This window comes from Condylura cristata, unplaced genomic scaffold (genome assembly GCF_000260355.1).
Source record: "Condylura cristata isolate star-nosed mole 26May11 unplaced genomic scaffold, ConCri1.0 scaffold00015, whole genome shotgun sequence".
NCBI lineage: Eukaryota > Metazoa > Chordata > Mammalia > Eulipotyphla > Talpidae > Condylura > Condylura cristata.
The window spans coordinates 7,118,793-7,131,010 of NW_004567116.1; the positions used below are offsets into that span (position 1 = coordinate 7,118,793).

The 12,218-nt window shown below is 38.7% G+C and overlaps 1 protein-coding gene across 1 annotated transcript; it reads right to left on the bottom strand.

Moving 5' to 3' along the window:
- Positions 1 to 5,355: 5,355 nt before the first annotated feature.
- LOC101623193 (olfactory receptor 5D18-like) lies at positions 5,356 to 6,291 on the bottom strand. Its single transcript, XM_012725179.1, is given in 1 exon segment — positions 5,356 to 6,291. A coding segment is annotated over 1 exon segment (936 nt).
- Positions 6,292 to 12,218: the final 5,927 nt, after the last annotated feature.

The following is a 12,218-nucleotide window of genomic DNA, read 5'->3' on the forward strand; positions in this document are numbered from 1 at the left end:
GTTGATCTGCCTGTTCTGCTCCCCACTCTGTCCATGGTGGCTCCTGCCACCCTCCGCATCTCTGGCCTGTACCCCAGTTCTGTATGCACAAATAAATAAATCTTTAAAAAAAAATCATACAATTTAAAAAATAAATATCAAATTCTAAAGAACTTTATTAAGCCTGTATAACATTTTCCCTGTGTTATTTTTTTCTCTGTTAGTAAAACATCTAGAAATTAATTTATTCCATTATATTTCATTGGAACTTTATCCAGGCATTAATTACATGTTATTCAAGCAAGCATGAGTTACTAATATTAGAGAATTTTAGTATTTTTAATTTGCCAGGTTAGGCAGTATTTGATGCTAGAGATTACCTCATTTTCAATTTATTTTGAAAAGGAAAAGATAACAGAAGTTGTCTAATGAATATCAAGATTTCAAAGCTATAATAATTAAGGATATGTAGTAATGACAAATACTAAATGGAAAACAATATTCTTAAGATACCGACATAGATTAATTATTGATCAAATTATTTAGCAACTTCTGCTCCATCAACAAACATTCTTTCCTTGGTGAATAGAGCATAGACAAATATCTTCATGGCCTCAAAATTATATAAGTATAACCTTAAAATTTACAAAATTCATACATTTGATGACTAAGTTAAAGTTTAATTTGTGCTTTATCAAAGCATGGGTAAAATATAAAACCAAAATGAAAAATTATTCTCAAGATATATGACTGGCAAAATGACTATCTCCATAGCATAAAAGAAAATTTTCAAAGAACAGAGACAAATAAATTTAAAGAATATTTATAAAATTCCTTATACATATACTTCTTAAAATAAAACAAAAACCCATGAATGTATAAAACCTACAACCCATAGGAAAAAGAATGAAAACAAAAACCCATGCACATATAAAACCTACAACCCATAGAAAAAAAAATGAAATCAACAAACCCCACCACAGTTGTGGTGAAAAGAACTTTAATCCATTGTTGGTGTTAATGAAATTTGGAGAATTTTTTTAATAGTTTATTTTTACATTCTTTTGGTCCTTTTTCCACCTCAGTTGTAATACCCATGGGCTATCCATCATCAAATCACCTGTGTGCCATCACCACAGTCCACCATAGTGAATTTCCCTCCAACCACCGTTTTTTGATCCCATTCCCCATTCCATCCCCTTTATGGAGAATTTTTAAGAAAATAAAAATGGAAATTCATATGATCGGATAATAAAACGATTAGGTATTTATCCAAATAATTTCAAAACTCTAATGCAAAAACGGATGCTTTTATGGAACCAACTTAAGTGCCCTTCAATAAATATATGGGTAAAGAAAATGTGGAATTCATATTCAGTGGACTATTACACAGTTGTGACAAAGGTGAAGCAGTGGTATTTGGAACAAAATGGATGAACTTCAAGGTAACTATGTTACCTTGGCTATAGATGGCTTCACCCTGTAGATGTATCCACTCATTTATAGAATAACAACAACAAAAAAAAACTTATATAGGCAAAATGTAGTAGCAATAAATCTTGAACTCAAAGAAGAGTTACCAGAGAAACAAAGGGGAAGGAGATAGGAGTAGGGGAGAAAGGTTAAGGGAATATTTCAAGGGTAATTTGGTGTAGGCTGAGTGGAACATGGGGTGGGTATATATGAAAGAACAAAAATGTAGACACCAAAAAAAAAAAAAAAGAAAGAAAGAAAGAAGAAGCATTTATCAATAAGCTGATTTATTCTATGCAGGTGAGTAAAAAAGCAAGTCAAAGTGCTGCCAAGCTACTCATCATTTTTAAGGCTTTATTTATGTATTTTTCTTATGCATAAAAATGATTGTTCTGGAAGGATACACCAGAAAATGATAATCTGATTTAGACTGAGCACTGGTGGAGTATAAACAGTTTCATAAACTATCTCATATTTCACATTTTTAAAAATTTGTAACATAAACATTATGTAACCAATTCAAGTAAGGAATTCACATTCACTCAGGAGACTTACAAAATCTAAGATCTTGGTCCAGTGAGTTTTCTATAGGAACGGAGACCCAAGAGAGTCAAGCTAATTAGTCCTGGAACAATGTCCCTTCCCATTATCCTCCTTCCTAGCCCCTCTCAGACTTTCAGTGGGTAAGTGGGGGACTGAATTCTGTGAAGACATGCATTCTACAGGCCAGGAGATCCTTTGTAGAGAGCTGGTTAGAGAGGAAGAGACAGTTCAGATGCTACCAGATTCACATTCAGGAGATCGCAGAGCCTGAGCTTCAGGCCACTTTTGTCAACAACCACTACAACCACATTTATCTCCCTTTGAGCCCTGAAATCAACTTCTAGACTTGCTGCTTGTGACTGATGTCCCCTAGCTAATACATTTAGAAGCTGGGTCTCTCAGTCAATTGGGGAGAGCTTCTTGGTCAGTGGGAACTGTCCTGTCCTCTGCATTAGATAAATACCAAGACAGGAGTCATCTCTGGTAGAGAGCACTCCAGGCCCTTTGTAAACAGACCCAAGCTTCCCACGGCTGAAGGAAACTTCAGTCAGGAGACTGAGCCTTACCTTGGGTGTAGGCTTCTTCACCTCCCCTCCCTAATACCTGAGACCACCCCAGCAGGGCATGGTATTGAACTTCTGCCTTGCGGCATGACCAGGTGGATCCTGGAGAGGCCAAAACTCCAGGCTGCACCCAGCCTTCTCCATGTCCCTACCTGTACCTGCCCTGTATAGGTAATATCAGAGTGCTGTATTCCACAATCTTCCCCACCCCCACTTAATGATGGTTTACCCTGTGGCTGCACTGGATTATTTTGAAGACCAAGAATTCTAGGAGTTTCCCGGCAGTCAGGAGTAGTTCTCCAGGTCATTGGTGTCTGAGGCAGATCGCTGGGCCTTCTAAAGCAAGGGAGAGCCTGCTGACTGACCCTGCTTTCCTCCCGGCAGATCCTGGAGCAGCTGTGGAGGGTCCTGTGGGCGGAGTCAAAGCCTTGAGACAAGTCTGGGGTATCTCTGGGAGTTCCTGCTCTGTACAGTGCTGGTGGCTTTTGTAGTGAAGAGACTGATGACATGAACAGGAAAAACACGAACCAAAAGATGGGGCCGTAGAAGTCTGTCAAAAAGTCGAGGGTGAGAATGGACCAGTGACATAAGCCTGGGGGGTTGGGATACAGGCTTGCTGCCCATGTTGTAAGTCTGTGTGCTCAGTGGCACTAAATCAAATCTAAACAGGTCGTCACATGACAGGCGACCTTGACAAAGGATAGAAAAGCGAGTCCCTTGGCTTTCATTTCCCAGTGGCTGCAGGTCTGTGTCCACATGTAGCCTCTTGAAGAAGCAGAACAACCCCCTTCCCACCTGACCACACTGAAAACACATCAGGACCACGGACGACAACTTCAGAAGAAATTAATGGCTGGTGTGAATGAAAACGATCATTCATCTTCACCAAGGTGTGAAAGTCTATGTCAAGAAGGAAGGGGTGGAGGAAGAGATTCGGGAAACTGCAGGAAGCAGGGGGTTTTCGGGAGCACGCCCACGCAGGGATGGAGCAGATGCTGAAACACCAAGTGAGCCAGTGACAGTGCCTGGTCCATGTCGTGCTGAAGACCGTTGGGCAGCCCCCTCTCTGAAGGGAGGGGCACACGGAGGTCTGGCTCCTTGCAAAGAGAAGAAAAGTAGGAGACACACAAACCCTGGCCCCCTGTCTGAGGGAGGGTGGAGCTGCTTCTTTGTGCTATGCATTTACAAGTGTCTTTTAAGAGGCAAGCAGGAGAAAAAAAGAGAACTATCCGGAAATCTGGGTAAGGAAAATCAAATGGCGTCTACCAAATAGAAAGCCTCAAAATGGAGCAGGCATCTTTGGAGTCTGAAAATTCTCAGCTCAGAAGTGAGATTCAAACGTTTCTGGGGGCACCCCACTGGTGACGGTGTTACAGCAGAAGTTTGTTAAGGCTGAGGCTTAGAACATGGCAGAGAAGGAGCTGTCACCCAGCGTGAACCAGAAAGATCATTCTGGAAGGAATCGGGAGCAGCGTAGGCTAGGGCTTCACCCTCTACAAGGAGTTGGCCAATGGCATGGGATTGGAGAGAAACGCCCCCTCCTTCAAAAAAGAAAAAAGTCTTCTATGAAAAACAAGTTCAGGAAAGAAGGATGGCTGCCTTTCCCAGGGAAAGCTGGGAAAGCTTTTCTTCATCTTGAAGAAAAATAACCACATCAGACGAACGCTGCTTAACATCCAGTTCACCTTCCAGTCTTGCTGACGGGCAGCTTTTGCTGCTGCTACTCCACACATAGACCGCAGAGGTAGGGAAGCACCAGGAGGTTCCGCGATCCCCAGGTTCCGGAGAAGAAGGAACAACCCTCCCTCTGGGAGACCCCAAAGATGGCGGGTCACTGCAAGATTCCGTTCAACGTTCACAGGGGCGGGTTCTGAGCACCCGCAACCTGGGAAAACGAACATTCTCTCAATCTCTCTCAGAGAAAGGACATTTGACTTGTTGCTTTCCAGCTTGACTCATAACTTGATTGATATTATGTTTGTTTAGATTATAATTTTATGACTTTTATTGCTTAGTTTTCTAATGCAGCCTCATCTAATGTAATTGCTAGCATTACCTTATTTTCATTTAATTGGATCCTGGACAATTAAATAGTATAACTGCTCTATTTTTATGTCAATGAAAGGCTCACTTTTACTTTGAAAGGACACTTATTGCACCTGGTGCTTGTTTTACTGAGTAAAGGAAATGTTTTGGTAGAAATAAAGTTACCTGTTTCTTTGTATACAGAATTATTTTCAACACCTGTTTTTGAACTAGAATATATTACAACAATACTCAAAAAAAGAGTGATGCACGAAAACTTAGTTAATTTTTTCAGCATCTAGCTGCCTAAAGTCAGATAAAATTTTTCATAGTGCACATTGTAAGATTATCATTTTACTGGAAAGGAAATAAAGCTTTAAGAGGAACACAGCTATTATTTCCTAGAACCTTCTTAGAAGTATCAGAGAACACGAATGCACATCAGGCAAAGGCAATTGTCATCTATGTTTGCAGCATACTTCAAAATTAATGGTCAGTTTTATACATATATGTATTTATTTTTCCTTAATATATAACTGGGAGATTTTGAGATGAATTTCTTTCCAAAGTTAGTTAAGATGAAGTAATTTAGAAAGTATTATTTCTCTATTAATCCATAAAGAATCATAAAACATAGAATGTGATAAATGTAAATAAATTAAAGTATATTTACTAAAATAAAGGTAAACCATCATCAGCAAGATAAATAGAAATTACTGGACACACAATTACAACATAAATACATTTACTTACTTGAATCATCTTGACTGAGCTAGCGGTTTGGAGTTGATGAACCCCTGACCGTCTCTTTCACATCTTTGTTTCTCAAGCTATAGAGAAGGGGGTTGAGCATAGGGATCATGACAGTAAAAAACACAGTGGCCACTTTGATGAAGAGCCATGAGCTTTTGGAATTGGGTACACAATACAGAAGAAGGATGATCCCATGGAAAATGGTGATGGCTGTCAGGTGGGAAGCACAGGTAGAGAAGGCTTTTCGGAGTCCACCTGTGGAAGGCATCTTGATGATTGTGACAACGATGAAGACATAGGAGGTGAGGATTATCAGGAGGCTGCAGGTCTCATTGAATGCAGATATGATGAAGCATGTTATCTGACTGAAGGAGGGGTCAGAACAGAAGAGAGAGAGGATGGCCGAGTACTCTCAGCCAAAGTGATTTATGAGGTTAGGGCCACAGTAGGATTGTACCAAAAGAGAGTATGTGATTGTTAAGGAACACAGTCCACCCCACGTGTAGGTTCCAGCTACAAGGAGCGCACAGAGCCTTCGAGACATGGCTACTGTATAGAGCAGAGGGTTACAAACGGCCACAAACCGGTCATAAGCCATCACCGCCAACATGAACATTTCTGTAATCACAAATGCACAGATAAAGAAAAATTGTACCATGCATCCCTTGAAGGAGATGTATCTATCTTCTACAACCAAGATTTCTAACAGTTTGGGTGTAAATACACTGGAATAACAGATGTCCAAAAAGGAAAGATGGCTGAGGAAGAAGTACATGGGTGTTTGGAGCTTGGGGTTGATCCTAACAACCAGAATTATGCCCAGGTTTCCCACCACAGTGACTGTGTAGATGGCCAGGAACACCAGGAAGAGGGGTGCCTGCAGGTGTGGGTATTCTGAGAAGCCAAGGAGGATGAACTGCGTCACTGAGCTCTGATTTCGCTCATCCAGTACCATGGCTCTTGATATACAAAAGTAAGTAAAGGAAAATGCATGACAGCTGAGCAGCGGAATGGGGAGTGTGAGCTCAGAGGCACTTAGAACAGCTGAATGTGAACTATCGAAGGGTGTTAATACATCAGTCTGATATCCTGAATATTCTGCTTCACTCTGGAGTCTCATTAACAGTTCTGGCTTTATGGTTGTGGGCCATTAGCTTTTTCCTTCACAACTTTAGTATCCTCATCTGGAAAACAAGAAAAGCAATGTTCTTACAATAGCACTATTTTGTATGAACATATGTGATACTTAGAACATTATGGCAAAATATGATTACATGAGCACCAAGGAGATATAGAACAAAATCAGAAATACAAGTGGATTGCGGTGGTCTGTTGTAGCCAGTCCCGGAATGTTGATTACTTTTTAGGTGTAAATAGGTAAAAATAAATTTCTTTGGGGAAAAAATGTATTATCAGACAATTTTGTATCGATACATTAAGATCATTGCTTAAAAGGATCTTTAGGAGTCCTGACCAAAAACTCCACTGATAACTATGTTCTCTCAATTATACACCTACCAAGTGGTCTTTACAAAATTCAAAATGCTCAGTGACTTAACACCATCTTCTGAGGAAGTGTTTTGGAGAATCTTACAAGACTCACATTGTCGAGACACAACAGAAAAAACCAGAACACAAAAAAAAAACAAAAAACGGGCAAAAAAGCAACGACAATAATAAAACACAAAAAAAAAAAAAAAAACAACAAAAAAAAACACAAAAAAAAAAAAACAAAAAAAGAAAAAACAAAAAAAAAAAAAAAAGAAAAAAAAAAAGACAAAAAAAAACAAAAAACAAAAAAAAAAAAAAAAGAAAAAAAAAAAAAAAAAAACAAACCACAAAAAAAACAACAAAAAACACTCCTCTGGACAAAAACCAAATCGGGAAAAAAAGCGCACAAAAAGAAAAACACATTAGAAAAAACCAAAAAAAACCAAACTCAAAAAACTACACCTATACAACCCAAAAAAAAAAAAATAGACAAACACACAACACACGAACAAAAAAACGACCAAAAAAAGAAGAGAAAACAAAAAAAAAAAAAAAGAAAACCAAAAAACCCAGACAAAACAGAGTTCCACACCGCAAAATCCTCAAAAAACACCCCTCTCCCCCCGTGCTCTTACACAAAGTATCACCATTACAAGAGTTACTATAGAATTTGATCAAGAAAACTGGTCATCTAAATATTTTCCCTTTTACACTATTTCCTTCCTATTCATATTAGCACATTTGTGCATCATCAGTCACATTTTGCTGTTGTGTGTGTATGCATGTGTGCTTTAATTTTTTTACCTAAATAATTTCATTTCTTTAGGATAAATCTTTAATATCCCCTACTGTGTTTAACACAGCAGTTAGAGACATGTTTTCAGTACAGTGGCCCTGGAATTAACAAAAGAAGCACTTAGATTGTTGAATATAAGCCATTAACTAAGCAGACATGACTGTTAAGCAGCTGATATAGGTTTTCCTCTGCCAAAATGTGCTGGATTCCAATATTCCTTACATCAGGATGAAAACATGAACATAGGTTTACTCAACTCACCTAAGCACAGGTTTCCTGACATGTCTTACTGAAGTCTTTCTTGCTAGTATTAATAAGCTACATACATCATCTTGTCTCAATACTGAAATTGTTGTCTAAAGTTTTTGTAGTTCTTTAACTAGATAGGTGATGACTCTTACAAAATAAATAATAAAGATACCAATAAATAACATATTTGCAACTGTCAAGAGATTTTAGAAGCAACATAGGGAAGTCTTCAAAGAAGAGACAGAGAAATAGATTTCATTACTGTTTTGTTTGTTTTATGTAAATGCCTGACCTAGGAGACACAGACCCTGGAGAATCCTGATTGTCATGAGATATAGACTAAATAATTAAAGGAAACTTCCGCTTGTGCAGCTTATAATTTCTTCAAACTCATTAACATATGGATCTTTATGTGTAAAAAAAATATTTTTTTTTATTCATACAGAACTGGGGTACAGGCCAGAGATGCGGAGAGTGAGAGGATTCACCAGAGACAGTGTGGGGAGCAGAACAGGCAGATCGATGAAGTACACTGCTAAGGGGAGCCCCAGGTAGGTCAGGAGAGGTCTGCGGCGCCATGTGGTCACCTCCGGGGCAGGTCGGGATCGAACTCATGTGGAGGTAGCTTAAGCTTCTTAGTGCAGTGCTTTAACCCACTGCGCCACCAGGGAGGGCCCATGTGTAACAAATAATTTAACACTACACAGAGGATCTACTTCTTAAAGTACATCATGAAAAAGATCAGTTATATCTACCCCTATCATTCCAACATAACTATAGTATTATTCCAATATAACTACAGTTGATATGACATGCTTTTAGCCATTTTACTTCGTTGCTATGTTTATATATGTATTTATGTGGAAGCACACTGAACGTTAAACCTCACCTATATTTTGCATCCATCTTTGCAGACTTATTCTCTGTTATAGTCTGCTTCTGCCTACCTTCTGTTGGGATGGGGAGAGTGGGAATGTCAGGTCACCCCATCACGACTTCGATCAAGCTGATCTTTGGTACATTTATAGAGGTTACAGCTGATAATTTGGTTTTTAAGGGCTTATTTATTTATGCCTTCAGGAGCTTAAGTATAGGCCAGAGGTGCAGGGGGAAGGGGGCAGAATTCACCAGAGACAGAGTGGGGAAAAAAAGAAGAATCTACTGAAATACACTGCTGAGGGGAGCCCCAGGTGAGACAGGAGAGGTCTGCTGTGCCATGTGGGTCAGCTCCGGGGCCAGCCAGTGTGGAACTCATGCTACAGTGGTTGCCAATAGCTTCATAGTTCTGAGACTTAACCCCTTTTGCCACCAGAAAGGCCCCATCATAAAAGTTTTGATCTTTTGTCTAGACAATACTCTCGAGATGGGATTGCAGGACAGAGAAAGAAACACAAAAGGTTTTTTTTTAAGCAATAAAGATAATTTCAACCAAGTTAGGAATTTATCTGTACATGATTATATCACTAAGGAGTAGAGTTTTTGTAGGTAGCATATTAAGTAAAGGAGAATGAGAGGAATGTTATCCTATAAGGATTGTGAGCTGTTGACCTTGTACTAGACTCCATCAGTAGACAAGTATCCAGTAACCAAGAGTCTACACAATTGTGTAGGTTTTCTGAATAAAACTGATGTGATTCTAATATTAAATTTCAACTCCTCTTGGCAACATCAAAAGGTTATGTCAATAGAAAATGATAGCTCCATTTTCATATTCATTTGGAAGAGGATATATTCTTTGCAATGTCTCATTGTGGATGTGCTCATGACCCCCAATTGCTATTAACAATGATGCAGCTACCTACAATGTCAAATAATTAACAGTGAGAAACTAGAGCATCCAGTAAACCAATCAAGGGCCTGAAGTGTTCTCTAATAGAGAAGAAAACCAACAGGGAACGCTGGCCATCATCCTCAACTATTTTTCTTAAGATTTATTTATTTATGCTTACAGAACTGGGGTACAGGCCAGAAATGTGGTGGGCAAGAGGATTCACTAGAGACAGAGTGGGGAGCAGAATAGGCAGACCTACTGAAATACACTGCAGAGGGGAGCAGTGGGTGGGTCAGGAGAAGTCTGCATTGCCATGTGGGTCAGCTCTCTGGTTGGGAACTGAACTCATGCTGCAATGGTTTCAGAGAGCTTCCTAGCACAGTGCTTTAAGCCACTGAGCCACCAGAGAAAGCCTGATCACTCTCAAATATTTCAAGACTGGTGCAAAAGGTGCGCTTGTTTTCTGTGCCTTCAGAAGAAAGAATTATTCCAGTAATTGCCACAGGAAAACCAAAACAGAATCAGAGGAGTCACTGAAAGTCTCAGTATTGATCAATTCAGTGCCAGGACATGAGAAGGGACAAAAAGACAGAAACGTGAAGTGAAAAGAAAAGAGCAGTTCCCACGGAACGCAGCAGACAATCTTCTTCTGTGGCCAAACCTCATTTTGGTATTGAGCTCTTAGTAAGATCACTACATTTTTGGTATTCCTGGAATACCTTGTTGTTATTATTTTACCTTTATACTTCTGAAAACCCAGAATTTAGACATATCTACCATACTGGTTTAACTGTTCGTCCAATAAGATTAGCTATCATAGTAATTAAACAAGTGTGCTCTAAATTTCCTAGCCAATAAGGATTTGGCTCAGTGAGGGCTAGGTAAACCTATACGTGCAATGAGGACATCTCTTATGTGAGCATATATAATTTTATGAGTAGAATATACTATAGGAAATTTAATTCAAAATATTCCCCAAACCAGTATGATATCAAGGTATATAGATACTTATAGATGTAGGTGGATAGAGGTAAATATAGATGGAAAATATTAGTACCTTTGAGAATGGAGATACAAAGTAGTGCTCTGTATCTAAAAGAAGTCTCAAAATGTGATTTCAGTAAATTGTCTTCATCTCTGTCTGATATAGGTCTCCATTCTGGCATGTGTTTCATAAAATATTAAAGTGTTACTATAAACCTGATGCAGCTTTCTTAAATTCCAGTGCAGTTATATCTTATTATACAGAGGCAATGCTTTGCTTGTTTTTATTTGATTTAAATTTTCTCTACATTAACATAATGAAAAAACACTGGTTTTATTTTACACAACTTTGCTATTTTCTGTCTCATCACAACCAAATTATGTAGGAATTGGCCTTTTTTTCTTGTATTTCTCCTAATAATACAAAATCCTGCAAAATGTAGCCGGCCACAAGTGAGACCAAAACAATGGCCGCTAGATGGCAGCGCAACACCACATTTTAGAAGAGGTAAAGTCGCTGCCTGTTTCTTTAAACATTTATGAGAAGAGGGTTGCTCAGCGTGCAGTTGAAATTGCTGTAAACAAGCAAGGAAAAGGATACTTGAAAAGAGAATTAGTGTTCCTAATGAGCACTTCGTGCACTCCGAGACAGCTGAAACGTGTGAAAGAAAATGATCAGACAGAAGCCAGAGAGAAAGAAAGTCATTGGAAAAGAAGTCAGAGAGAAAGAAAGGTGATTGGATTCAGCTGAAGCTCCAGCTGGCTACACTAGAGAAGCTCACCTTGTGAGAAACAAGGGAAAGAAGTCTTGAGAAACAGCACCCTGTGAATTCATGTTATGAGAAGTCGATGAGTAAGCCAAGGATCCTCTGAAAATAAGTTAGAAAAAAAGACACTGTTTCTCAGGCTTCTTTCTCTTGTTTCTCACAAGGTGAGCTTCTCCACTGTAGCCAGCTGGAGCTTCAGCTGAATGCAATCACATTTCTCTCTCTCTGACTTCTTTCCCAACGATCTTTCTTTCTCTCTGGCTTCTTTTCCAATTACCTTTCTTTCTCTCTAGCTTCTTTCTGATCATTTTCTTCCACACATTTCAACTGTCTCAGAGTGCACCAAGTGGTCATTAGGAACACTAATTCTTGTTTCAAGTATTATTCTCCTCACACATCACAGCAAAACCTCCCACATGATAGAATTTATACAGAGAACAGTTTATACACACATACTACATAGATGTTCCTGAATGTATGATAGTACATATACATGTATGTGTGAATAAACACTTCATTCCACTACATTTATAGAAGAAAGCATATTAAGCTAGAATTCTGTAAGTCACACAAAAACACACAAATTCATCCACAAGTTAATAAAAAAAGTCTGTGTCTATACAATGGTACCATCAAGGGAATGGATTTAGAAATGCCACTAAATAGGAGTCAAATATACCAGATAATGAAAATGTCTTCAAAATACTCTAATACAAAAATAAACAGAGGAAACTACTGAAAGCATCTTTTTTTCATGATCCCTCACAAGAGAAGGTTTTCAAATTTGCGGTTTCATCATTTCTTTTAAATCTGATATTATTAGA